The 22,907-nt window shown below is 40.5% G+C and overlaps 4 protein-coding genes across 30 annotated transcripts; 2 read left to right on the top strand and 2 right to left on the bottom strand.

The window, feature by feature from the left end:
* Positions 1-1,920: 1,920 nt before the first annotated feature.
* On the bottom strand, positions 1,921-6,167 carry LOC120287370. Its single transcript, XM_039300155.1, has 3 exons — positions 6,024-6,167; positions 2,516-3,031; positions 1,921-2,196 (listed from the first exon to the last, which is right to left on the bottom strand). The coding sequence occupies exons 1-3, from the start codon at positions 6,165-6,167 to the stop codon at positions 1,921-1,923; spliced, it is 936 nt and encodes a 311-aa protein (XP_039156089.1).
* Positions 6,168-8,672: 2,505 nt separating this feature from the next.
* Positions 8,673-9,539, top strand: LOC104415152 (stigma-specific STIG1-like protein 4). Its single transcript, XM_010026406.3, has 2 exons — positions 8,673-9,250; positions 9,332-9,539. Exons 1-2 carry the CDS (start codon positions 8,797-8,799, stop codon positions 9,361-9,363), a joined length of 486 nt encoding a protein of 161 aa, XP_010024708.2. The 5' UTR covers positions 8,673-8,796; the 3' UTR covers positions 9,364-9,539.
* A 2,467-nt stretch (positions 9,540-12,006) lies between these two features.
* Positions 12,007-12,390, top strand: LOC120287369. The gene has a single exon (XM_039300154.1). It carries the CDS (start codon positions 12,007-12,009, stop codon positions 12,388-12,390), a length of 384 nt encoding a protein of 127 aa, XP_039156088.1.
* A 1,485-nt stretch (positions 12,391-13,875) lies between these two features.
* On the bottom strand, positions 13,876-22,099 carry LOC104415151. Of its 27 annotated transcripts, none has more exons than XR_005545831.1 (6): positions 21,907-22,097; positions 21,576-21,739; positions 17,925-19,276; positions 16,131-16,171; positions 14,648-14,868; positions 13,876-14,479 (listed from the first exon to the last, which is right to left on the bottom strand). XR_005545831.1 is itself a non-coding variant. In XM_039300710.1 (4 exons), exons 2-4 carry the CDS (start codon positions 21,702-21,704, stop codon positions 14,176-14,178), a joined length of 474 nt encoding a protein of 157 aa, XP_039156644.1. In that variant the 5' UTR covers positions 21,705-21,739; positions 21,907-22,065; the 3' UTR covers positions 13,876-14,175. The 27 variants fall into 27 exon arrangements, 3 of the variants coding, with proteins under 3 accessions (XP_039156644.1, XP_039156642.1, XP_039156643.1); XR_005545834.1 differs by having other exon boundaries at positions 14,648-14,777; XR_005545826.1 differs by having other exon boundaries at positions 14,648-15,334; positions 21,907-22,095.
* Between the last annotated feature and the right edge of the window lie 808 nt (positions 22,100-22,907).

Raw genomic sequence — 22,907 nt, 5'->3', positions numbered from 1 at the left:
TGATTGTTAAGAATGGGCAAGAGCGTAATTTGATTGTGGGCATTGTGTTGTTAGATACTTATGCAAGATGTTGAAATGTTGGTGGCTCTTATAAAGTGTCTCAGGGACAAAAGAACCTAGGTTTGATTTCTTTCAATGCAGCCATTACTCGGTTTATGTATAATGATATTTTCAATGAGGCCTAGTACTATTTAACCAACTTAGGATGGTCGGCATTATACTTGGTATATGATAATGGTATCTATAGTGCAAGCATGTCTCCGCTTTAAGATCAATGAAATTGGAATCTGTCCACTTCGCCGCCATCCACAGCCCATCGACCACCCCCGTTGGCCGACAACTACCACCGATTGCCGCCCGACCGCCGCACGATAGCTGCTCGACCACCTCATGCTGCCTCATGATGTGTTTGCCCATAGCCCACCGAGTCGGCCGTTGGTTGTGGGAGAGGACGGCGGTGGGTTGACGATCGGCGGTTAGCTATTGGGCGGCTGTCGTGCGGTGGTCGGTGGTTGGATGCGTGTCATCGGGCGGCTATCGTGCGGTGGTGGCGTCGCGATCGAGCGGCGGTTATGCGGTGGTCGAGCAGCGGTCGGGCGGCGATCGGTGGCAATTGTCGGCCGGTGAGGGTGGTCGGTGGGCTGTGGGGGTGGCGATGATGGTCGCTGGCAGTCAAGGGTTACGGTGACGATGGTTGGGTGATGATGATGATGACGATCATTGACGGTCAAGCGACAGCGGCCGGTGGTTTGCCAACGACGATCGAGCGGTAGCAACGACGATGGTTGCCGGTGGTCAGGCAGCGGCGGTCGGCAGTTGGCCGACGATGGCCGCGGGCAGCCAAAGGTGGTGGGCGATTGGCAGGGGAGCCAGCGGTGGCTGCAGCAAGGAAGATGAACAAAGAAAAATGGAAAAGAGAAAATGGATTTATTTATAAAAATTGTTCTCGGAATAAGAAGTTTTTTTTTTTTTTTCTTGTTTATGTTCCAAATCTATTCCGGCTACTTTTCTATTATGGGGAATAGAAAAATAAATTGGTGTTGCCAAATAGATTTCTATTCTTTTTTGGTTTTGGGGAACAAAAGAACAGAAATTGGGAGAAATAAAAACGTTGCCATGTAGGCCCTTAGATGTTCTTTTGGCGTAGCAGAAAGGCAAACTTTACTTTTCCTTTTATGGATGAGTTGTTCTTTTTTATTTTTTTCAGAGCTCCTTTTTATCACCTCTTAAAAGAATATTTTAAAACTTTAGCTCAATTTATCCGAAAACGTGACATCGTCACGTAATTTAAACACTTAATAGAATTACAAAAATGTTGAAAGATTTATTAGTGGAAAGTCATAATTTGACATAAAATGGGTTTCAAAAAGTATATTACCACATTGAACTCGAAATTACATAACAAATACACATCACGTAGTTTGAGATCGACCAATCACATGTTTTCTATAGATGTGAGACCAACACATCTCACATATTCATATGCAAATTGGCTACTAAGGGCCTGCATGGTGAAATTTCAATCACCAGTCGTCATCGCTGGCTAGAGGAGGAGAAAAAAAAACAAAAAAACAAAAATATAACAAAGTATTAGAATATTAAAAGAAATTCTATAACACAAAAAAAATTTATGATTCATACATCAAACGTATTCTAATAGAAATAGAAATATTACCAAACGCATCCTAATAGTCTATTAGCCACAATCCTTATTCTAGATTTACATTGGAGATTCATCACTTGTAAAATGCTCATCAGATAATTTCCACTCCATGAGAAATCAAGAACTTGGCCTATAGTAGCCAAAGATTCCATACAAGATCTATGCTAAAATGAGCCAAAGCAAAATGAAAGCAGCAATGAAATGATTGACCAATGATTACTAAAGTACTTAAGCTCGAGAATGACTATCCAACCATTCTAGGAGTAAGTTTTCACATCCTTAGACAGTCTAGAGAGATAATTGTGGCTGTCGACCAATACCACCTCCTTGCAAAGCTGGTTGAAGAGGTCAGCAACCTTGGCGTCGCTCCTGAGCCAGTGCTCCATGATCTCACAATCGTGGAGATGCCCCACGTCCTCGACGGAGTTAATCAAGTTGTCCATGAAGAACATGTACGAGGTGACGTCATTGCTACAATTGAAGTGACACTGCTCGAAGGCTACCAAGTTGAGGAAATGTGACCTCGTCGCATCCTGGATCATAAGCCGGGGAATCTTGAGGGTCCCGTCCTTGAATTGGATGTTCTAGAAACCCTCCACCTCCCCATTTTCTGAACTTGATCCATTTTTCCGAAGCTCCATCACGTAGTGGATGAACTATAGCCCAGTTTGTGACGACTATTGGGTTGCTGCCGGCTTCAGGCCTAGGTACAGGAGGCTCCGCCGGAACAATTCGAGACAATGGAGCTCGCTCTCAAGGGGTAATGGGTCAAACTCCAGCCTTCTCTTGCCTAGGCAATTAAAGGGTGGTCTCTTAGCCTCAGAGAGTAGAAGAAGGTCAAGAATGGAGTGCCGATTCTCGAGCAAGATCATGCCAAGACCCCAATTCTTGATCACCTAAGAGGTAGAAGCTAAAGGCAAATCTTGGAGGGTCGAGAATGAAGAGCGGAATAAAGAGCGGGATCTGATTCTTGAGCAAGATCATGTCCTGCAAGATAATGTGCGTCCAACTCCACGATGAGGAGAAGACGGGGTCATTGGGAGTGTAACCAAGTTTATCGAACCCAATGGAGTATCCCCATAACAACTCGATGACAAAGCACCCATTGAGAACCATCATCATTACGAACTCCTCGCTGCGCATCTTTATCGTCCCCTCATAGTAAGCGCGGGCTCTCTCCTCGACTTGCTTCACCACATCTAGATAGTCCTCTATCTTCCGATTTTTGCGCTTGAGCATGCACATAAGGCCGTGCCACTTATCCTTGTCCTTCTCGCGGAGGCGCTCGTCACTGTGATGGTACGGACCGAGGGAGACAATTTGAGGGACGCATGCCTTCTCCTCGCCACCCTTGAAATGGTGTGGGATCTAGTAAATGGAGCACTTTGCCCATGAGTGTGGCCTATGGTCCTGCTCAGCTCGGTCGAGGTTTTTATTGATGGAAATGATCCACTCAGACTTGGGTGGCCTTGACTCATCTTCACGAAGGTTTTCACCACCGTTGGTCTCAACCTTGATTCGGCGATCGTCGGATGTTTCTTGTTGTAGCTCGTGAGCCACGGTTTGGCTGAGCTGTATGTTAGGATTTAAAGCCATATATCGTGTAGAATGTGTTTATGTTTCTTTGCGTCTGCCTTTCTAGAGTCTTGGAGTGCGCATGGCAACGCTTCTACTCCAAGGAACAGTTTCTTTTCAAAAATAGTTCTTTTTTATTTTTACTCCCGGGAATAATTTTTAAGTAAAATAATGTGTTTGGTAACGATACAAAATTTCTATTATTGAAATATAAAAAGAATAAAAATGCATTTAGTGCGATTTATAAATTTTTGTATTTATTCGTTTTTTTTTCTTGCTCACAGATTGCCAATCGTCGCTGGTCATCACACGACCGCTGCCTGTCGATCGTCGTTGCATGCCTGCCGCCCACAACCCACTAACCGCCAACTGTTGGCCGCGAGAGAAGATGGCGGTCGATGGGTTGTGGGCGACAGTCGGCGACGACAGTCGGCGGTCGGCTGTCATGTGGCGGTCGGGTTGTTGTTGTGCGGCTATGGTGCGGCTATGGTGCTACTGTCGTGTGGTGGTCGAGTGATGATTAGTGGCGATCGGTGGTGGTGGATTGTCGGCCGATGAGGGTGGTTGGTGGGTTGTTGGTGATGACGGTCATTAGCAGTCAAGGGCTGCGGTGACGATGGTTAGGTGATGACGACGATGACGATCACCGACGGTCAAGCGATGGTGACCGGCGGTTGGCTAATGACAATCGATTGACAGCAACAATGATGGTTTGTCGATGGTTAGGCGGCGGTGGCAAGGGAAGAAGAACAAAAGAAAAATGGAAAAGAAAAAATAGATTTATTTCTAGAAATTGTTCTTGGGAACAAGATTTTTTTTTTTGGTTTTTGATTGGCGATAGGAGCCACATAAACCCTCATATGTTGGACTTGCGGCAAGGTAAAAGAAGAACAAAAGAAAAAAATATATTTATTTCTAGAAATTGTTCATTCTTTCAAAGGTTTGAAGAACAAGAAATTTTTTTTTATTTCTTGTTTCTGTTCCAAATTTATTCCCTTACTACTTTTCTATTTTGGGGAATAGAAAAATAAATTGGTTTTGTTAACGGATTTCTGTTCTTTTTTTGTTTTGGGGAACAAAAGAACAGAAATTAGGAGAAACGGAAACGTTACCATGCAAACCCTTAGATACCATCTTGTCATGATTACTTGTGCGACGCTTGGCGAGTTGAGAACACAAGGGTAGTCTTCCTTCTATAGTTGTTCCAAAGACAAATAGCATCCTCATATTGGATCTTACCACGCCTAGCTTAACTTGGGCATTCAGTCCTTTGAGTGAAACATGCATAACACTTTAGGCATAGCAACTAATTTCGGATAAGCTTTGACTAGTTTATGCATAGAGGTTGATTCCACCTTCAGAGCTCCTCAAGTTATAATTGTTTTATCTTAGAACTTCTAGCACAAATGCCCTAATGCCATTTCCACGAATCATTTATATCATCTCTCTGTATCACTTGCTCTTGACCTAACGTCATTGGCTTCGCTCACAAAGGTACGTGAATATAGGAGAATCCAGTCCGTGACACGTGTGCTGCTTTTAGCATATGAATGAAGGCCTTATGAACAAGTCTATAGCAATGCTCCTTTTGAATGCTAGTTAATGAAAATAAAACTACATAAAGGGGTATCTGTTGGACGAGGTTAAGAAACCTTGATTTTCCCAAATGAACATGTGGGTTACAAAATACGTTAATATTTATGAGGTGTTGCGATCGAGATCTGTTAGGAGCATCCCTTTAGCATGTTGCAGGTCGACTCTCTGTTTCATTCCTCACTAGAGCAATGCTCGGAGAAAGTGACATTATTCGAATCGTCGTAGTGGCTCACAAAAGCTAAGCTGGGGTCTGCATAACACTGGTCGTGAATGACGAATGCGTTCTGGTGATGACTGGAGGTATGTGACCGCGTGTCTTGCACTCCTTTTTATCTTGGACTCCGCAGCCTCCAGCGACGTTTAAGCTGTTGCGAAGCAATTGCCTTTTCTAATGTTAAGCTTTCACGTGCTTAAGAACCTCGACTCTAAACGTGCCACTGGAAAATTTTTCCTGCTAAGACTACGTGAAAGGGAGAGTTTGTGAACAGTGCAAGACTTTCTTGGAGTCTTTCCGCACTCCTATGCATGTTGCTTTTGCAATCTGACATCGTGTGCTTGATCTCTTGTTGAAGGAGGCAATTGCGAGCTTATGGTTCTGACAGTTCCGCGATTAGAAGATTGGCAACAATTTCCAGCAAGCTCGTGCAATCTTACATCCCGTATGCATGTTAGAGTGTCACTAATCTGTCCAAGAGGTTTTGTCATTTCTTTATGCCGGAAATGAAGGCTTCTGTACAGGTTCATTGGAGAGTGAAGCTGGACTATGTCACAACTGGGTCCGAGGCTTGCGATTTGTGGGGCCAGGCGAGACCGTATAAATGTGGAAAAAGAAATGGACAAGTTTATAATGTGCTCTCAAACCACACTCAGAGTCGGAACTGAGTTATAAAACGAAAAGGTCAATATAGAAAGTTTTGGAGCTGAAGCGCTGAATGTCGCACGGCTGAAACTCTATAGTGAGAATCCATTTTATTGTTTTGGATTTGAGTTTGATGACCTGATAAGGTAATAATGCAAAGTTTTCGAGTTGTTGAAGAGCCTTTTGGTTAATAGATTCTCGTCTTACTAGAGCCGTCACAGCTGATACCGCCTTCACCAGCACATCACCGTGACTACTGTTCCATCATTGCTTTACTACCATCTTGAGCACCCAAGACACAGACCATTTGCACCTGCATCGCTACCTCACTGCCTCCCCACAGTCGCGATCAACATCGTCATTGCCACCACCACTGTCGCCATAACATCGATCACCACCCACCCCCAGCACCGCTGCAATCCCAGCCGCTTCTCCATGTTTTGGTCGGCCACTGACCAGTCTTGAAACTACCATTTGCTCTCAGACCTGTTCAAATAACTCGGGATGACTTTGTTTCATTTTATTCAAGTTTCAGCACTTCCGAGATTAATTACTGCAGCAACTTAGTTCCTTGTAGTGCAAAATATAGTCATTACCTGACGATGCATTAAAATTATGTGGCTGCTGATGATACAAATTCTTGTACAGAGTAATGGGCTTCGGCTTAACGACAGTACTGTTTTTGCCTTAAGTGAAGGTGATATTATGCCTATCAAGTTCTGTTTGGCCGAGATAGTTCTCAGACCAAATAACTTTCACCAAAGAAGAGGTTTCTTCAGATTTATTATTTGTATCGGTCCTGTGTCATTTTGAAAAAGCGGTTACAAATTTTAATACAACTATGATAAAATAAAGGGTAATTCTAAATCAATTGAAAGTAAATGCAAAACATGGATAAGTAAAAAATAGCCGAAACGGAGTCTATTGAGATTTGTTGTGCAAATGCACAATCCTTACAATGATGTTTTCTCGACTATTTATGGCTCCGTTTGGTTCAGCTTTTCCAAGGGACTTTGAGCTCAAAGCCCCTTGAGAAAAATATTGTGTTTGGCAAATATTTTCGAAAGCTCATTGGCCAAATATCAGTATTCTCAATGCCGAAAGCCCAATGCAGGTTTGGACTAATTTTGAACATTTGGCATTTTGGAAATGTAAGTTCACTGTTCATTATCGTCACTATTCATATTCTTCCCTGTTTGTCTTCGTCTTCCTTCGACTTCTTCGTCTTCCTCGTCCCCAATGACCAGAGTCGACTTCAACCTAGGCGACATCGGGGTGACGCCGTTTGGGTTTCGCAAGCCAGGAATGCCGTTGGGTCCGCGCAAACTCAGGCGGCATCACCTTGCGAGGGGTTGGGCGTCCTTGGTGACCACCGCCTAGGGTGGCGCAACCGTCGATTTTATTTTTAGACTTTTACAAAAAAAAAAAAAGGGATATGCAACCAAGGAAGTGCAATTGAGTCCTAAAACTTACAAAAAGTACAATCAAGTCCTAAAACTTGGCAAGTTGGTTCAATTGAGTCGCTTGGCATGCGTCATATTTTAAATGAATTTTTATTTTATATATGGCTTTTTAAAATTATTTTTTTTAAAATCTTTAAAAATTAGATAAAAAACTAAAAAGAAAAAGCTAAATTTATTTTAAAAATAAAACTATTAAAAAAAAATGCCGCTCGGAGGGGCCGACGACGGGGTCCGTGAGCTAGGCGATCTTCGCCTGGGGCGGGGCTAGGCCCCCGCGAGGCCGGCGAGTCGTGACCTCGGGCGCGCCGATTTGGCCGTTGGGAGGTCGGCCTCGCCATTTGGCGGGGCCATCCGATGCCAAGATATGGTGGTTCCGAGGCGCCTCGTCGGACAACGCCCGCTCACCTGGGTGGCATTTGATTTTCAAACTATTAAAAAAAAAAAAATAGCAAAAGCCAATTACAAATGTGAGTTTTGAATAAAAAAATAATTTAAAAAAGCCATATATATATAATAAAAATTCATTTAAAATTTATGCTAAAGTTATTTTTGAATGCTATATGGGATTGCAATTTACTAAACGGTGTGATATTTACATTTTCCCAAACTATTTTTGCAAAGTTGAACCAAACGGGCCCATAGTCTAGCATTGTGAATAACTGTCTTCTGGCGATCAGTACTTCAATTTCAAATATCCTGGAATTTTTGGTAGTGCGCCCATAACCTCATTGTCTTACCCGCGAAGCTGTTGGTATCACATGCTTGAATAACTGCCTTTATTCTTATCTTCTTATTCTCGAGCGATGATCGGTAGCGGTTCATCGCTATTTGTAATAGCGACCTCCGTTGGAACTTTTTGGGCTCGCTTTACAAGTCTCGGGCTTATTGGGCCTTATTTTTCACCTTGGCCCACCGAGCCATTTAAGATTTTAACAGGTTCCAATGCAACTCTTAGCTTTCTGCCTTTTCTGCTTTCTCCATGGATGATCTGCTAAATTCTTCAAATTCAAAGCGTCATGCAGGTCAGGTGCTTTCTCCAGCTTCATGGCAATCGACACTCAACTGCTTTGTATTTTATATCGTAATCCATCCAGAGTGGCCGATTGTTTGCTCAGTCTAGTTATGACCCTTTTATCATCTCTACATCAATCTCTACGTTCATTTTTTTTTTTTTTAATTTGGCCAAAATTGAAGCTCTCTGGCTGGTCATTCTCACTTTATAAGTGATAGCAGTTCAACCGAAGAGCAAATAAAGTTCCACGCAGTCGTTAGCATCATCCTTTCAACCCATTCAGATGACCGGTCCTTTTCTGATGCATAATAACAATTGAGTAGTTAGAAGATTCTCATTGAGCTAAAGAGTAAAGAAATCAATAATCATCTTGTTTTCTTAGTCCTCGACTTCACATACGTACTCTACCAGTAGTTTGCAGAAATGTTAGGTTGATCCGCTACGTAATCGGATTGTCCTCATGCTGCGAATCTTAGTAAGGTGGAAACTGAATATAACCAATCAGATTATCTATGATCCTTTCAAGAAAGCCAAGTATCTCTCCTCTTGATGCCTTCTACAATCTGTTCTATTGCAAAAAAATGTTATGTGCATGACACAAATGTGGACTTTGCCTTTGTAAAGTTCCATGCTTTTGCTATCTGAAAATGCCCATTCTGGAGACACCTTCGGCAAGCTTCCCTCACTCAGTGCCACAATTAAATCTTACTGGCCTCTGATTTTCTTCCTATTGATAGGAACTTGCCATGGAGTCATTGCAGCCCGAAGAATGGAGTTGCAACATTCCGAGGTTTCGATTCCGACGCACTCCAACTTTTTCCGTTTTGCCCTGAGGGGGAGGCAGAGGGCGCTATCCTGTGCCGGCAACCCCATGGTTTGCACCAACCGCGAGCAGAACCCATGGGGAGGTGACACATGTTGCTTTGGCCTGTACTGCAAGGACACCACAAGGGACGCGAGCCACTGCGGCATGTGCGGCCACGCCTGTGCCTACGGCCTGGTATGCTGTGGTGGAAAATGTGTCGACGTTCAGAGTGATCTTCACAACTGCGGTTCCTGTTTTGAGGAGTGCCCTGCACAAAGTAGGTGCTCATATGCAATGTGTGATTATGGTGGATAGTCGTTTGAATAATCAAAGCTTCTGAAAAAACATTTCTTTGTAGGTGCTAAGTACAAGTTCTTGAAAAACCAGTGATGATCATCTGCTATTTCAGTATTCAGATCTGCACCAATCTGAAGAAAACTTTCTTTCATGAAAATAAGCGATCTTCCTCGCAAACAATTGGAATATTTCATGGCAATCTGTCTTGTACATCATTCATATTGTGAACAATAAATTTGACATTTGCCATTAATTGGCAGGTCAAGCTGCAATTGTTTAATGCTTTTACCTTGGTGACTTGTCCCAAATATGGCACGAACTTTATTTTGTCTTAAAAAAAAAGCATGATTGCTTTTGTCTAAAAAAAAAAGCAAGAACTTTAGGTGTTGTTTAATGTTTTACTATTCTTTCACTTTTTAATATCTCGCTTTAAGGCAATGTAATCTTCTGTTTTCAACCCAATTTTTGACATTGGCAATTGTTAATTGATTTAATGGCCCTAGCTATGTGCCTCGTCCCCTGAACTAAATGCTGAATTATTTTTCCCATGAGAATCATCTCGTAAAGTATAAAATGGTTGAGCAAGACCCTTTTGATATTTAGCAGATTGGAGAATTTTTGGTACCGTGTAAGTTGAGGAAGAGCACCTTGGCTATTTAGTCACAGATTCACAGTAGTGATCAGAGATCACCCACAAAAATTAAGAGTCAAAACTATCATTGATGCTGACAGTTTACCTGCTTGCGGTTTCAATTCTAAATATATGAAATCTCTTTACACTTAATTACTTTGTGATTTTCGTCGTTTTCTCTATTCTTCTTTTTGACGTAGGCCTAAATTTAATATCGTATTTTAAAAGTCATGTCTTATGGAATTAGTTCGACAAGTGATGTGTGATAAACTGTAAGCATGCCTCCAAAGGAACGGACGATATTCAACTCCTGTTTGAATCTATGGCATTACTCGGTGGACTAGATTTATAAATCAAATGCGGACCTAATATAATTTAGTATGACCTCTTCAATAAGTAAAGATAATATAGACAAATGAAGAGGAAACTCAAAGAGAAGGCGAAAATGCAAGAAGCACGCGGGGGGTGATCAAGACTCAGCACCTATCACGCAAACTGGTGTACTGGCAACTTTTTAATATGGAGGTTGCATCTGGAAAAAATGACTAAAAACAAATCAATGTCACTATCGTCGGTACTAAGTCGTCCTGGCATGAGATAATTAATGAAAGTATCATCTCAAGATCAAGCAAAAACCCATGTTGCACAAATATGGATGGAGAACAAAATCTGTCTGAATGAAATAGCATTGCATACATTGCCATGAAAGAAGGTCACAACGCGTTCCATCAGCAACATTATCAGATTTATTTGCTATGCCCGACCCTGAAGGTCGAGCGGCCTTTTGGAAATTGGCGTGTCAAACTGTGTTTATTCTCTCGTGTAAGTCGCTTCCTTTCCTTGTGTCTGCAGAAACCGATGATGGGCAAGAAAACAATGAAGAGCTATACTTTGGGAACATGACAAAGATCAATTAGAGACTGCTTGAGTAATCAACTGAGGGATCAACGCAGAATGGGCAAGCGATTGGCTATTGTTCTTCCTGCTCCAATAAAAATAAAGGCTCGGTTCACCAAACGATTGAATTCTAGGACTAATCCTAGGCCCCTGCTGACATCTTCCAGCAGATCACGACGACTGGTCAGTAGTTGTAAATAAATCAACCACCTAATCAAATTAGACACCCAATTGAAGTTCAAAGAGAAGGGCAATAAGCTAGTGACAAGTTGCTGCTAATGACAGGCCTGGGGATCAATGAACATGGTGAGTATCAATCGGCCTAATCAAGATAGATCTACTTAGCATCAGTAAGGTTATTGGGATGATGGAGTATAATTTAATAAGAAGATCCCTCGGAACAATCTGTATTGAGATCTCCAATTCCGGTGCGTGGTCTCCAACCTCACATGCATGTAGCCCCTAAAAAAAGAAGATCAAGGAAAAATACTCTTTAATTGCTTTGTTGACTAAAGCCAGACGATGTTTCTTTACGCAACCTTACCCTTTGTTCATATATAATCCAACACCATGACATGGCGAGAGCTGAGTATGTCCTTTAATTGATGGAGAAGATTTACCCATAAAAAAGAAGAAATTTCAATTCTTAGGAATTACATACCTGGTCCATTTTTTGTTACATTCTATTCTCACCATTTACTGTAGCGAAAACCACTTCGTTAAACCAGGTTTTCACCACTTTCTTTCGTTAAAATCACTCGTTCAACTTTTTTGACTGAATCGCTTTGTTTTTCTTCAAGAAGCATTGCACCTGAGATCGACAGTTTGGTATGGATAAAGAGATACATTGCTTTACATAACAAACCCATGTATATATTCAACTGCTTATTTAAAGTTCAAAATAGTATGGTAAAAGAAACTTCAAAGGGCGAAAGAATAGCAAGCTGACGAATGAGTTGAAAACTACCTTGCATTATAGAAACTATTATTATGTAAGCATAACTGAGGCTAAGTGAATCCTCCTCAGAGAAGCATCCTCCTCTGCCTCTCTGTACGGCTGTCTCCATATTTTATGACCGAATTCACAAGTTAAAAACCCAATAAATGGCGACACGCAAGAAACATAAGTACTTGCGACCCCCGCACGAAAAACCAAGGAAACAACACTACAACCTCAAAACCTCAACAGAAGGCACGCAACAGCAAAGATGATGGGAGAGAGATATGGCGGTGGACCGCCCCAACAAGGGCTCCTCCTCGCGGTGGTGCTCGGCGTGGTGGTCCTCGGCCCGTACGTCCTAGGCGAGCAAGGCCAGGCCATGTTCGACGCCATCGTGGAGCTGCTCTCGCCCGCCAGCCTCCTCATCTTCACCGTTGTCCTCCTCCTCACCATCCAATTCATCTCGTCCAACCGCCGTGTCCACTTCTCACCCGGCTATCCTCCCTACGGCGAACCAGATCCGCTCGAGCGATACTTCGGGGGGTCGCCGTCTCCTGTCGGGGTCGCGTTGGTTCTCATCCTGGTCTTGTTTCTGCTGCAGAATAAGGTATCTCTCTTCGGTGGAGGCGAGGAGGATGAAGGCGATGAGTGAAAATATTTGGTGGGGGTTGATCTAAGTCATCAATATCATTGATATTGTCAATAGTGTTAGCTTTTCTTTGCCTTTGTCTTTCTTTTTCCTAAATTTCTTTTTTTCTGGGTTTTTGACTTTGGTATGAGTTACATGTAAGGTGACAACGTAGATTTCGTTATGTAAGAGAGATACGTAAATTCCCAAGCGCCTGTAAATGGGGATGGTGGTGGCCGGAACGAGGTGGAAATGGAATGTGAAAAATATAAGTCCATTTCAAAATTCATATCAAATTGTCGATATCGAATCAAAGATCCTAATTCCTGAAAGAACTTATTTTAGGGCGTGCGAATTTCATGTACTTTTGAGTCGGATTTATATGGTTAGAATGAGATCTCATCGACGTAGTTCGTCTTCCATCCATTTCGAGCATTTTATGGCGATCTTTGCTTTCATTGAGCAAATTTCAAATTTTTAGAAGAACCCGATCTTCAATTTACAGTATTCTACAAACCCATCTCTAAAAACTTGTTCTTTCTTCCAAGTCTTTGCATTCATATAAGTGAAATTTCTGCGAACGAGCCCTTCTGTCCCGCGGATTCCGAAAGGAGTCAACGACGTTTGGCGTTTAGTGAACTTTGTTCGTTCATTTCACCTTTCTGGTAACCTCCATTGTTTATTTCTTTTGGTTTTGTTTATTGGATCGTATAATTATTTTTTATTATTTTCGCCGTCGCATCTTGATTTTTATTAATATCCCTAGACTCACCACGCTTGTCTTAAGTCGTCCCATGCTGACGACGTCCCATAGTATATTTCACGCGCAACAGTTATTTTTAAATTTTTTAATTTGGAAGAAGGACAAAAGGGCTTGAGCTGTGAGATTGTGAACGATCGATACAGTCCAAGATGGAGAATTTTTTTTTTTTTTTTAAAAAAGAAAAAAGAAATAGATAATAATGGGTTAAATATATTTAGGTAAAGCCTGCGTGCCCGTAAACCAAGGGAAATTTCCATAGCCTTTTCCTTCATGTGGTCGCGTTGTATTTCATGCATTTCTAATGTAGCACAAGCCTGGCAAGCAGGTGCTGAGGCAATGCTGAGACTGACATGAACATGTGAAAGAGTTGAAAATTGCCCTGATTTATTAATTTTTTTGCTTTCATACCTTCGGAAATAGAGAGGAAATTGTAGAATGTGGACTTTGGCCTACCAAGGTTGCATGTTACTAGAGGAATCGGGAAGATTGCAATGAAAAGAATAAGAAAGATTAATACCAAACGAGTAATGTCCAAGCGAAAATTTTGATATCTCTTGCCAGTGAAGCATAGAGTCCACAGGCAGCTTCAACAACCAATTTAACCGGCCGCTGCCTTGTGCATCAGCCTATAGCTAAATCACGCTCAAGTCCCCGAAAAGCATTGACACTCTTTAACTGGATAACTTCATTTGACAGCAAAAGCATAAGAGATCGATTCCGAATGGCGATTAGACAGCAATAAATGATTTACCAGGAATTTTACGAAAACAGCAAGTTCTATTGAAATTCACTGATGTTCTCAAGAGACATTAGAGCATTGCGGAGTTTCAACATATAGCTGAGCGGCATTATGGAAATTATTGAGAAGTTCCCAGGTACCAGACTTATTACAGACCATAAATGAAGCATATAAGGTTTTTGCTTCCAACTGTTTTTACCATACCATGATCATTTACTTCAGGAAATCACTTATTCGCCCAGGCAGCTTCTTCACAACCCATGAGATCAGTTTGGAACAAACCTTCCATCCTGTTTCCGGTGTCCAATCACTCCGATGGGACCTCAATGGATTCCTCACCATCTGACATTATATCCTTGGGACCATCTATTACATCTTCCGGCTGAACAGCCGCACTTAAAGCCAACACCACTTCACCAACGTCGGGCAACTGGATATTGACTGTTCTAGATCTTTCAGCTTGAAAACCCGTCTGCTCAGCTGGTAGCAGGCCACTTGAGCTGGAAAGGTTGTTTGCAGCACGCATCATGGTGTGCACTGGTGGAGATGGTAAATTCAATGACTGCTCCACAGGAGCTGCACCAGCTAAGGGTCCAAATAAGCTCCCTGCACTGGCTCTCCAAAGGACAAAGTGTAACCAATAACAGAATTAATTCATCACCTTTGAGTTGTGAGTTGATATTTTTTACCAACAAAATCATGCTGGGAAAAAAAAAAGAAAAAAAGGACGGGGGATAGTAATGCAAGAGTGGTACTTAAGCATAGCATCTGTTCCTCACCATAAATATGTCAGTATCTACCAAGACACAGTGGAGCATTGACAGGATAAGGTAGCACACTCGTCAGCACACGGGCCATCAGAACTTACTTCCAAGTGAAAAAAGGGACTTCTTTGTAAGCAGGAAGGACCTGCAGAAGTGAAAAGTACCACTCTTGCATTACTATCCCCCGTCCTTTTTTTCTTATAGCAGTCTTGCCTCCTATATTTACTTCATTTCGTCTGCACATCAGCCCTTTTTCATTTGAGTATTGATATAGGACGCCAGACTTATATATCCATACATTTTTTTGCTTAATCTGAAGCATCCTTTTATAAAGACCATGATCACCACGTAAAAGTAATGTAACGAATTGTAATGACATAAAAGGGACTTCTTCCCAGTTGAATTTTCCTAGCATATCAAAAGGCCACTATCTAAACAACCATTCTAGACAAGAAAAATTGTTACTTAACAAAAGAGTTCAGATGGAGATCAGCAAAGCTACAAAATTATGTGATATCAGTAGGAGGGAAAACAAGGTCCCTAAAGCAACAAATTTGCTAGCAGCCTAGCACTATGATGCCATTTATTTGAAATGGTCACAATTACAATGTCGAAATTGCTCCTCAAAAATAAATTTCATGCTGAATTGTATCCGACAGAGAACAATTATCTATGGCATGAGATTCAAATCCGTTCAAGAGCCTGCACATATAAAAAACGAGACAGCCATGAACTCACTACCTACTCCACCATAGGACCCCTGCTGTCAAATCTATCCAGAGATGGGACAATAACTTTTAAAGCTCTATAACTTATTTATAAAATAGATGAAAACTGCTCGAAAGGTTCCAATTTAGACCTCTCAGCTTGATGACAATTAAATAATTTCATGAAGAGTTCAGACACAAGATTCATGTTCTTGTCCATAATAAACTCGCAATGTATCCGGAAATAATGATGCACCCAATTGGCTTTCTCTGGAAACTTGAGAAACTTATAACAGGAGGAAAAACAATGAAAATCTGCTAATGCATCAAGCAGTAACAGCATATACTCCAAAAGGTCTAAAAACTCAATAATAGTAACGGATGATCCTATAAATCAGAGTACCAAAACTGAACACGTAGCTATACAATACAAGCCAGTTAGATATTTACATCATGGCAAATCCAACATCTAATAATTCCTCAAATTCTCCTTTGTTATTGAGGATCATCAAGATAAGCAGGTATACCAGGTATAGACAATTGAGAATTGGAGAAATTGTTTGCTCTAAGAAAGTTGCTACTGAGCCAAAGAAGGAAGCATAAGGTTTATGTAACGCTAGTTTTTATCATGTAACTGAGGTTTGACATATAAGGCAAAGAAAATTAACAATAATGCTTCCACAAAATTATATAAGAGATAGTCACTGTTAATCGTAAAAAAAAGCATTTAATCTTCTTACAGACATGGCAAAAATAAACATTCTGCAAGCTCAAGGAAAATCCATACTTACCATCCCTGATCAAGGTACTGGTAAATTCCAGATTGTGGCTGCTGCACAAATCAACAAAATATTCAACTTGAGAAAATAACTATCTATTAGACAATGTCACAGGCATGACAGTACAATTATCACCTGACAGTACAATTATCACCCAAGAGTAAAATCAATGAAAGAAAAACTGAAGCGCAATTATAGAGGCAAGATTGTGGTCGCAAGAGATAGATAAAATCATTATATTATGGTCAAAACAATGGCATAACAAAATACAGAGATCATGACCAATTCAAAGAGCTTCTTCCATAAACAGAGGAATAATGAGAAAATAAAGCAAAAGGCAGCAGTTAATTGAACTCAGAATGAAGTCTATAGCACCAGATAAGCCTATACTCTAAGACTATAGCAGCGAGATAAGCCTATAATCTTCTCAATTGTCGATGACAAGGGCTATAATACAACTTCCAGACCACTCCCTCTATAATAATAAATGGGAAGAACATTCTATTATGACTGATTGACCACTTTGGATAAGTACTCCAGCAGCAGTCCTTGTCTCTCATACCTAATGAAAAATTATTTTTATGACTCATTGTGCTGTTGACATGGTGAAATTAACAAATCATATTGCCAAAATGATATACATCTCCCTCGACTTTGTCTTTTGAATACTGAAACTATTCAACTTTTCCTAGCCAACTTCTCCAACTTCAACAGAAAAGCATAGGTAATGAGTAGCCAGGGTAACTAGTTTTGTCTAAAATCTTACTGAATAACAGTTTCTCATATAAACTTGGCCTCTTCCACTGTTCCCTCTGTATGGTCAAGGGAAAGAAGGCATAAAGGGTAACAACAAATTTAGCATCAATTCAGAGCAGGACTTTCTATATAATTGTCCAGTAACCACACCAGCTTTCAGTAAACAGCCAAAGCAACCATACTGGCCTCAGTTGACCTAGGTGATGCATGGTTATTACAAGCGATTTTGATGAAAAGTATGAGATTTGTGGTCCAAGAAGACACTTCTGATATTAGTCTGATGCTCTACTAGAGAAATCTTGTCTTTGTCAATGTTCGTGCAGGATAAGAGAGTGTAACAATGAGAAAGAACAAATTATACCCCTATGCTACAATTTCCAAGCAATAAACTGACTTTTTGGTCGTATAAAAATTTGTTTGGAGTGGCTTTTATTTTTTGCTTTTTCCAAATATTGGGGAACATGTACTTTGACTATTTCATTTTTTGATTTAAGGAAAAATTGCACAAAGCCTAGCTACATGAAGCCCATGGAACAGCCCGCAAGTCCCATGAACTGACCAAGTCCCAGCCTTGGTTTGTGCAAGCAGCCCTGCCATAGAGCCGGTTGCTTGCAATTGATGTGACTTGAAAAAGTGATGTCCAACTCTTGAGCTGCAAATTCTCCAACAACCAACCTGATCATGCTGAACTTGGAAGGTTACTTTGACTTTTTTTAAGGTGATTTTTTTTTTTTTTTTTACAGCAATGCATTACTTCAAACCTATTATTTCATTAAATCACAAAGGCATAATGAAGGAGATATGTAATGCATCCTTCTTGCAAATAATACTACTTTAGCATACAAAAGGTCCGGCTATGTTTAGTTCAGGCTAGACCTAGGAAGAGAATGATGAGCATTTTCCTTATACAGAATCTATAGTGCACAAGAAAGCTAAATTGAGGACAAAGTGGACAATGAATGAAATGCATACTAGAAACATAAAGAGTGCTCCAGTGCACAATGCTCCTCGTATCGAGTGTCCGAGGAGCAGTTCAAATGCATAACCTACCTCTAGCTTCTCACGGAGGTTGTTTCCGTGGCTTGAACTCGTAATCTCAACTACAATGGAGCAACCATGTACTGCTACACTAAGGCTAACCCAAAAAATGTATATTAGAGATAGAAAAGGACTCCAATTGCCTTTACAATGATTACATTCCTAAAGTTGCATTTTCGATTTGCTAAACAAGATAAACAAGAGGTCGTCACTGTGTGAAACATGTTTTCTTTTCACATGTATGGTCTAACAAGATTACCAAGGGGGAGCAATGCATTCATAAACAATGGAGATAATCGGAAAATTACGTCAAGGGTTAGAAATTTGTATCATCATATAGTAGCTATATGTACAATTCGTGTTAATTCGTGTTCATTGACAACATCATAAAATAAGTGATTATTGATTTGACGAAAACATGTTCTAATCCTAGTATATGAGTCAAACGTAGCATGTCATGTCATCTTTGGTGATTCTCCCTACACATTAGGGTGACTAGTTCCTGAACCTATCTGGTCCCACCCAAGAACTAGGAATTGGGAATGGGACTAGGAGGACTGGTTACCCATTTTGGAATCAGGAAATGGACCACTTGGTCTTGAGACCGGTCAAAATGGTCCAATAGAGTTGGTGGATTCACATATCTTGGCTGAAAGTTTTGGATCAATTGAAATGTCAATCCAGGTCATAATTTGAAACTAATATTATGTCCAAGACTTGTGAAGAAGACTGAGAGATGATGGGGCTGTGATTGGAGGGGCATGCTTGAAAAAAGGAGGAGGATTCGGTGGACTCTTTTTTTCATAAATGATGGACTCGCAAGTTTAAGGAAGGCACAAATAAGCGAGGGAGGTAAAATCAGTGAATCTTTGCAGGAAAAAAGAAAGAAAGTAAAGAAAGAAGCAAGAGCAAAAGGAGCAAGTTGGATAAATCAGTGCAACAATATAAAAGAAACATCTGGAATAAGCGAGGCGTGAGAGGAGATTATAGTTTAGGTTTAAAATTTACTTATATTATATATTTATCGGTCCGATCTGGGTGGTCTAGTTTCCACCCTAGAATCGGACCGAAAATCACTGGTTCCAATTTTATGAAACCAAGAGCTGGACCGACGCCCCCTAAAATTGCCCAAAACCAGTTCAGTTTGGTCCAAGAGGTTTTCGATTCAGGTATTTCTATATGCTCGCACCTACTACATATTTCACCTTGCCTCGGGACAGTTGACTCATAAGCAAGTCATGTCCAATATTGCCACCCTTATTGACCGATAAAGTTCAAACATGAGTCTTCTTGAGATTTGATCCATTTAACCCCCAGATACGCCCAAGATCCAACTGAGTTGGCATTGGTGATAGTAGATGCACCTGAGAAGAGTAAAAAGTCATCTTATCATCAGATGGATAATGTGTAAATTCTACAATTTCAATCACATAATTGATATCTTGTAGGGTAAGCTCATTTGTCATCCTAAAAAATAAAAGACCTGTAAAACACATGGAGCTTTGCAAGCTTCATTACAAGAGATTAATTGCAAAAGATACTAAAGCAAAAAGGTTTTGACATCTCTCTCTGTTTCCTCTTTGTATTTTTGGTTGATTTGGAAAGAGTAGAATGAGCCCTCTTTAATATAATTATTGAAAATTGGCTAAGAAATCTTACATTTTTGGTACAATGGAAGCTTACTTTTGGATGTAAATGCTTTAATCAACAATGTAGATGCATTGTATGGTGACTAAGGCTAAGCTCTTTTTCGATTCTCGAGCTCCTTATATACGGTTGGCACCTCCTTCGTGCTTTGGTAGTAGATCATCTTTTGCCAATAAAATACTGTCTGATATTGCAATTTGATTGACATTGGCAAACCAATGACCTTTCACTGGAGGGAAGAGAAAATTGTTGTGCACCTCCGTTTGCACTGCCCTTGGATATGGTAGATTTAGAAAACTTCTTAAACTTCCCCAAAGATGTATTGGTCATGGAAGAGGTTTGGACTTCACAGAGTACCTTGCTACAAGAATGGATCCATTTTTGTGTTTCCTTATATTTAGGTCAATTTGGAAGGGAAGGAACAAAAAGGCTGTTGAGGGAGTAAAAGATTATCAGGGACGCAAAAGCTTTCATAGAGACAATATTTCCCTTCTTTATGTAATTGAGGGTTTTTTTTTTTTTTTTTTAAATTTAATTTAATTAATTATTTTTTTTTTTTTGGGGGGGGGGGGTTCTTTCCACTCTTGTTAAATGTGTGTTTGCACCTCCTCGTTGCTTTATAGTAAAATTTTTCCTTTTCGCAAATCAAAACACAAAAGATGGAAACTGTATAAGTTATCTTCAAGATTTCTCTATCTTGTGAATGAGTAGTACATGGTTACATTATATTCAGCAAGAGAAACAGATTTTCGATTGATAGTGCTATTGAATGTTTCCAAAAGCTCAACAAGCACATAGGATATATAATGAGTCATTCCATCTCACAAAATGGTAATGGAAATGATCAGGTTATTGATGTAAAACTTGCCAAAGAAAGATATCCACTGGTGAAAGCTTCTCCTAGTGTTATCAATGTGTAGAGCACTTTCACAAGACCAGCAGTGACAAAATTCGACTGTTCAAGTCCTTACACCTGCTAGATTCCTAAAGGATCTTACTCCATCCTTTTCTTAAACCCAGCTTATTCCTCAGTAGACTTCTTTAATCTCATTCCCAAATCCAAGCCCATTCTGCATGCTCCATAAAAGATCTCACCCATCACCATCAACTGTCCTCCCTTACCAAAGGGTCTCTTTCCACTGACCTCTCTTAATGAACCAGACCAGAACGAAGAAAGCCATAGGGATGTCATGTGAACATGCTGAATGCTTAAAAGTTAAGGGTTTGAAGGAAAGGAACAACCCACATTCTATAGTTTCTCTTGTCATCATCTCTCTACCTTTTCTTTTTTTTCTGTTTATGTATCAACAAGGTGCTCCAAATTGCCCTTGCACTTGTCACAACTCACAGTTGCTCAGTTAAGCTCCCTAACTTCTAATTTGTTTCAATAGGGCCCTTCTTCAATGTGAACAGGTAATTTCCTTCACATACACATGGGCTTTCATCATGGTGAATCAGATTCCAACAACATACTAAGAAATAAAAAGGCAGAGAGCAAAACAGATAGGAGGAGCAAAGAACTCGACAGAGCTGAAAATTGTATTAAAATACATGGGAGAGCTCATTGTATAGAGAAGGACCGAGGAGAGTTTAACTCCTACTGATTCGCAGTCCACTCCAAAACAGTTCCCCAGTCTTCCACAGGTAGAAACAGATCAACTCAAGCTCATTACAACGAGACAGAGCTCATGAAACCAGGAAACCGCGATTTCTTTCCATCACAAAGTTCAAGAAATTGAAAATCTCAAGTGCAGAGACGAGTCATAGCGATAACTCAATCCGCATTACACCATATGCGAAAGAGGGCAACATATCGCCCTATCCCATCGGTTTCACCAGTAACTTATCAAACTGATCTAGCAACGCCAAGATTAAAATCCAAAACGAAAGAAGCCGCAAGTCTATATTCATGGCAGATTCTAAAATTACGATGAGTATGAATTCACAGGATCCTACAAAACCGATAACGGAAGCGCAAAAAACAACTGGAGGCAAATAAGGATGGCTGTTCATTACCATTCGGACGGCGGGCTCCGGCACATCTTCCTGGGCAGCGCGGGCACCCGCCCTGCCGCCGCGAGGAGCTCTGGTCAGGAAGCTCCTCCAGACCCCTTCCTCCGCCGCGCGGCACACGGGACACCGCATCTCGTTCGCCGCATTGAAAGCCGACCCAAGGCAATCTGAATCAGAAACAATCGCAAAAAGCCCAAAAAAAGAACGAGAAAAAGCAAGATTCATTTCCCGAAACAAGAACCGAAAGAGCTCAACTTTCCATCATTCACCATCATCATCCACCATTCACCATCATCAGGACTAATGAAAACCCACAAAGATTGACAGGAATTACCCGGAACGAAGATGCATCATCAGGACATCGCATTCACCATCTGATCAAACGCTGTTATCTACCGTTTCAGTTCCTGTGCGAGGATTGTCGAATAGCGACGTCGTTTCGATTTTTTTTTCTTTTCCTTCTCTGTTTTTCAGTAGCCATGTTTACTTTTTCGGGGGGCGAGCGTGTCGAGAATGGCTTGCCCGCCATGTTAACCTTCTCCCATTGCATTTCGGAACATTGGAACGACATGAACAACTGGGGGCAGACACACGAAAAATAATAATGAAACATTGGAGTTAAGTGAATAGGAAAGCTAAAGAACATTATTGATGTCTTCCCAACCTAGATCCAATTGTGATTAGTAAATTATATTTATTATGACGATAGCTCGATGCGATCAAGTTTACCTTTATAATGATTGATGAATCTAAGTCACATAATTAGTATTGTCTTTGATTATTGTAGATATTTTGAGTCTAAACAAATTAATCAATCATATAGTCATCGACATTACGAATAATAATGTTTCATTAGATTTTGCAATGAAATTTCTTTCACCAAATGCTATTTATTGTTTTTATTTTATTTTATTTTAAAGGGACTTAGATTCCATGTTGGTATTGGACAGAGAGGGTCAAATGCCATAATGCACGTATAGTTTTGAGTCCAATGAAATTGTTCAACATAAACTCAGGACTAATGATATCAAATGTTGGAATTTTAGTCAACGGCTTAATTCAATTATACTTTAGTATGCTTATGGGAACTAACTATGAACAAGTGGGTGACACAACATCGAAATTTAATTAATGATGTTAGAAGGTAGAAACAACACTAGAAAGGCATTGTTCCTAGATTGATACGACACAACATTGTAATCTAATTAACAATACTGGACAGTAGAAACAACATTGGAAAGGCACACAACATCAAAGTTTAATTGACAACGTTAGATAGTAAAAATAACACTACAAAGGTACTGCTCGTAGATGGGTACGAGGATACAACGATGA

This window comes from Eucalyptus grandis, chromosome 8 (assembly GCF_016545825.1).
Source record: "Eucalyptus grandis isolate ANBG69807.140 chromosome 8, ASM1654582v1, whole genome shotgun sequence".
In the NCBI taxonomy this organism is placed as follows: Eukaryota; Viridiplantae; Streptophyta; class Magnoliopsida; order Myrtales; family Myrtaceae; genus Eucalyptus; species Eucalyptus grandis.
The sequence above is the reverse complement of the archived record's forward strand: the minus strand, read 5'-3'. Positions and strand labels throughout refer to the sequence as shown.

Bases quoted from the DNA above. Each gene is read 5' to 3' on its own strand.
- LOC120287370 (XM_039300155.1), bottom strand. From the start codon at position 6,167: ATGGTAGTTTCAAGACTGGTCAGTGGCCGACCAAAACATGGAGAAGCG. The intron at 3,032-6,023 runs GTGAGGTAGCGA...TCCATTTACTAG, and splicing joins ATCGCGACTGTGGGGAGGCA to ATCCCACACCATTTCAAGGG. The intron at 2,197-2,515 runs GCACTCCATTCT...CTTATGATCCAG, and splicing joins ATGATCTTGCTCGAGAATCG to GATGCGACGAGGTCACATTT.
- LOC104415151 (XM_039300708.1), bottom strand. From the start codon at position 21,797: ATGAATCTTGCTTTTTCTCGTTCTTTTTTTGGGCTTTTTGCGATTGTT. The intron at 16,172-21,575 runs GTAATGAACAGC...TGATTTGTGCAG, and splicing joins CGGAGCCCGCCGTCCGAATG to CAGCCACAATCTGGAATTTA. The intron at 14,480-16,130 runs GTAAGTATGGAT...TTGGAGAGCCAG, and splicing joins CAGTACCTTGATCAGGGATG to TGCAGGGAGCTTATTTGGAC.
- LOC104415152 (XM_010026406.3), top strand. From the start codon at position 8,797: ATGCTTTTGCTATCTGAAAATGCCCATTCTGGAGACACCTTCGGCAAG. The intron at 9,251-9,331 runs GTAGGTGCTCAT...ATTTCTTTGTAG, and splicing joins TGAGGAGTGCCCTGCACAAA to GTGCTAAGTACAAGTTCTTG.
- LOC120287369 (XM_039300154.1), top strand. From the start codon at position 12,007: ATGATGGGAGAGAGATATGGCGGTGGACCGCCCCAACAAGGGCTCCTC.